At 43.1% G+C, this 3,964-nt stretch overlaps 1 protein-coding gene across 1 annotated transcript; it reads left to right on the forward strand.

Moving 5' to 3' along the window:
* Window positions 1–258: 258 nt before the first annotated feature.
* On the forward strand, window positions 259–2,470 carry LOC102831268 (olfactory receptor 56A1-like). The gene is made up of 2 exons (XM_006870315.1): window positions 259–507; window positions 1,775–2,470. Exons 1-2 carry the CDS (start codon window positions 259–261, stop codon window positions 2,468–2,470), a joined length of 945 nt encoding a protein of 314 aa, XP_006870377.1.
* The last annotated feature ends 1,494 nt before the right edge of the window (window positions 2,471–3,964 follow it).

Here is a 3,964-nt window from a genome sequence, read left to right on the forward strand (position 1 = left end):
GTGTGTGAATTTTGGAATCTGTTTGGAACTGGATCATACTCATATAAAAAGTTTTAATCCATAAGGTTATGAATATGAAGACAATGATGTTATCAGCATAGGGATACAACTCAATTTAAATGTTAGTCATCAATAGAATGGTGAAGAAGCTTGAAAGCCTGGAATGGAGGCAAATTTGTTAGGAGGCCATTAATGACACAGTCAAGCCCTGAATTAATGTCTCTTTTCTTTAGATCGTTCCAGGTCCACCTACCAATCATGGTATTGTTTCCCAACCACACAGAGACCCAGGTGACTGAATTCCTAATGATCTGCTTCCCAGGGATGCAGGACACCCAGCACTGGCTCTCTATACCACTAGCTCCTCTCCTGGTTTTGGCCCTTGGGGCCAACTTTGTGTTATTACTTGCCATCCGACAAGAGGCCTCTCTGCATGAGCCCATGTACTACCTACTTGCCATCCTCTCCATGCTGGATGTGATTCTCTGCCTCACAGTCATCCCCAAGGTCAGACCTCCCCAGCCCTCCCGTACTCTCTTTCAGGCACTCGTTTGATTTTTCTACCCAGCAATTTGCTTGCTATTGTAAATCTTCCCACTCTTCAAGGAAAACCTTCAATAAACCACCCACACCAGCACACCAGGTTCATCATGTGCCCCTCTCATTCTCAATGCCCATGGATTTCTAAGGATTCATTCATCTTTACTTTCCAGGTCCTCACTTCATGTCTCAGTGAACAATACTAACCAATTATAGGCCACTTCCTACTTCTAGGAAGATTTTCCATCCCCCTGAATGGCTTCCAAACCTATTAAAGAGCTCTAGAATTTCTGTTTCCCAATGTTGCTGCATGGATTCCTGGTGTAACACTGTAGGATAAGCACTGGACCGCAAGGTCGATTTGAACTGCAAGGTCGGTGGTTCAAACTCACCAGCTGCTCTTCAGAAACCCTATTTCACAGTGCCACTATAAGCTGGAATTGACTCCCAGGCTCTTAACATCAACAATGTAGCTGTGGAGTCATGGTGAGACACTACAGAATAAACACACTGAACTGCTAACCACAAGGTTGACAGTTCAAACCTACAAGTCACTCCTTGGAAACCCTGTAGGGTCGCTATGAGTTGGAACTGACTCGACTGCACTTAAGAACAACATCAACATAACTGTATATGTATTTATGTCATACAAAAAGTTGTTGTTGTTAGGTGTCATCAAGTCAATTCTGACTCATAGCAACCCTGTATAGGGTTTCTGAAGCTGTAAATCATTGCAGAATTAGAAAGCCTTATCTTTCTCCCTTGATGTGGCTAGCAGATTTGAAATGCCAACCTTGTGGCTAGCTTTCCAATACTTATCCTATATGGGAAACAAATTTAAGTTATTTCTTCTGTGTATGAAGGGGTTTGGGGATGTCCAAATAAATATTACTCTTACTGGGCTCGATATTACTCTGAAACATTTTATGAGTAGATGTTTCTAGCTAGAATTTGAGTAAGAACTCTGTAATTCAAGAAAAGGACAGAGCTATAAATTTAAAAAAATTAAACAAAGGATATGGTCTGTAGATGGAAAGGAGATGAGTCAGGCCCTGGAGTTCAGTATATACATAAAAAGTATTTACAATGAGGTTGTTGTCCTGGATGGGATTATGGGATTGGGTTGGGGTTTGAAGAGACAGATGGTTGTAACCATTTGAGTGTTTCCCCAAGGGTTTTGGTCCTCTAGGGCAAGAACACTGTACAAGGTTTTTGAGAACAATTCTTCTGTCAGGTCCTGCTCATCTTCTGGTTCAACATGAAGCCTATCAGCTTTACGGGTTGCTTCCTGCAGATGTTCATCATGAATACCTTCCTTCCCATGGAGTCCTCCACCTTCCTGGTTATGGCCTATGACCGCTATGTGGCCATTTGCCACCCTCTTCGTTACCCATCTATCATCACTGACCAGTTTGTCATTAATGCTGCCATCTTTATTGTCTTCCGCAATCTGCTGGCCACACTGCCCACCCCGGTTTTGGCTGCCAGGCTTAACTACTGTGCCAGCAATGTGGTGGAGAACTGTATCTGTGCCAATATTTCTGTAGCAAGGCTATCCTGTGACGATATTCGCCTAAATAAGCTCTATCAGTTTGTGAGTGTCTGGTGCTTGTTGGGGTCTGATCTGGTCCTCATTTTGCTATCCTACTGCTTTATTTTGAGAGCTGTGCTGCGTCTGCAGTCAGGGGGTGCAGCCACCAAAGCCTTGAGTACTTGTGGGTCCCATCTCATACTTATACTTTTCTTCTACACATTGCTCCTGGTCTTCATCTTCACAAACAAAGCAGGGAAGAAAGTGCCTTCGGAAGTTCCCATTCTTCTCAATGTCCTGCACCACCTTATCCCACCAGCTCTCAACCCCATAGTTTATGGGGTACGAACTCAGGAAATTAAACAGGGGATTATCAAGCTACTAAGGTACCAGCACTGAGACTGTGAGTCAGGGCTCAGTGATTATGGGAGTCTGGTATATGACTCTACCATCCTTCTGAACTCCACAAGTAACACATCTATGCTGCTACTTTCAACTTGAAATCAAACCTTCCTTAAGTGCTATAGCAATACTTACCTTGAGTACACTCTATACATTGCTGAATCCACTTTTATATAATGATTATCTTCTTCACTTGGACCTCTTGTCCTTACTGATTTCTTAATTACTCATTCATTAAAGAAGTATTCAATACCTTCCATGTAAGTTTTAGTTTTTTCATCTGAGTGCCTCTTATACTTAGTTCATATGGCAGGGATATGGCAGAGGGCCAGCGGTAGGGTCAGAGAAATAATCCCATTGATAACGGATTGGACTGAGGTGGTGAATGAGAATTGAAGTTATGGGTCACAATACTGGCAGAGATTCCATAGTTAGGGGATGGAGAGAAGTAAAGGATGAGATCAAGGATTTGAGTCAGAACAATGGGCAGAATATACATTAAAAAAACACCCAAAACAAACCCAATGCCATTGAGTCAATGATGACTCATATTAATCCTATAGAACAGAGTAGGACTGTTCCTTAGGGCTTTTGAGATTGTGAAATCTCTATGGAAGCACACAGCCTCATCATTTTCCTGCAGAGCGACTAGTGGGCTTGACCTGACAACCTTGCAGTTAGCGGATAAAGGCTTAATCCATGGTGCTACCAGGGCTTTCCTTAGAAGAACATGGTGGTGGTTATGTGCTGTGAAGTCGGTTCCGACTCATAGCAACCCTGTACAGGGTTTCCGAGACTGTAAATCTTTATGGAAGCAGAAAGTCTCATCTTTATCCCATGGAACAGCTGATAGTTACGAACTGCTGGCCTTGCGGTTCGAAGCCCGATAAAGGAGGAGCTAGAGAGCTCTGATAGCATAGTGGTTACGAATCGGGCTGCGAACTTTTAGATCAGCAGTTCGAAACTACCAGCTGTTCCGCGGGAGAAAGATGAGGTTTCTGCTCTCGTAAAGATTTACAGCCTCGGAAACCCTGTACAGGATTGCTATGAGTCGGAACTGACTCCACAGCACATAACCACCACCACCAGTTTGATTGGTATGGACTATTGAAAGTTCAGATTTGGACTCCAAAACTTCTGTACGGACACTGAATTCTATTTCCATACGGAAGTTTTGGAGTCCTGGTGTGGCGCGGTGGGTTAATGCATTGGACGGCAAAGTTGGTTTGAACTGCAAGATTGGAGGTTCAAGCTCACCAGCTGCTGCTCGGAAACCCTATACAGGGTTGCTATGGGTCGGAACCACTCGACGGCACTTAACAACAACAATGAAGCAGAACTTTTTATCCTAACTGTACTTTTGAAATTACTAATAAATACCCAAAGTAAGAAATAAAAGTAAGCAACTAGACAGATGGTACTTCTTAGGGGCAAAGTTCAGCTAAATATAGAAATTTGAATCATAAGACTATGTTGTTGCTTGAGAGGCGA

The sequence above is a fragment of the Chrysochloris asiatica genome, unplaced genomic scaffold (assembly GCF_000296735.1).
Source record: "Chrysochloris asiatica unplaced genomic scaffold, ChrAsi1.0 scaffold00140, whole genome shotgun sequence".
Taxonomy (NCBI): Eukaryota; Metazoa; Chordata; class Mammalia; order Afrosoricida; family Chrysochloridae; genus Chrysochloris; species Chrysochloris asiatica.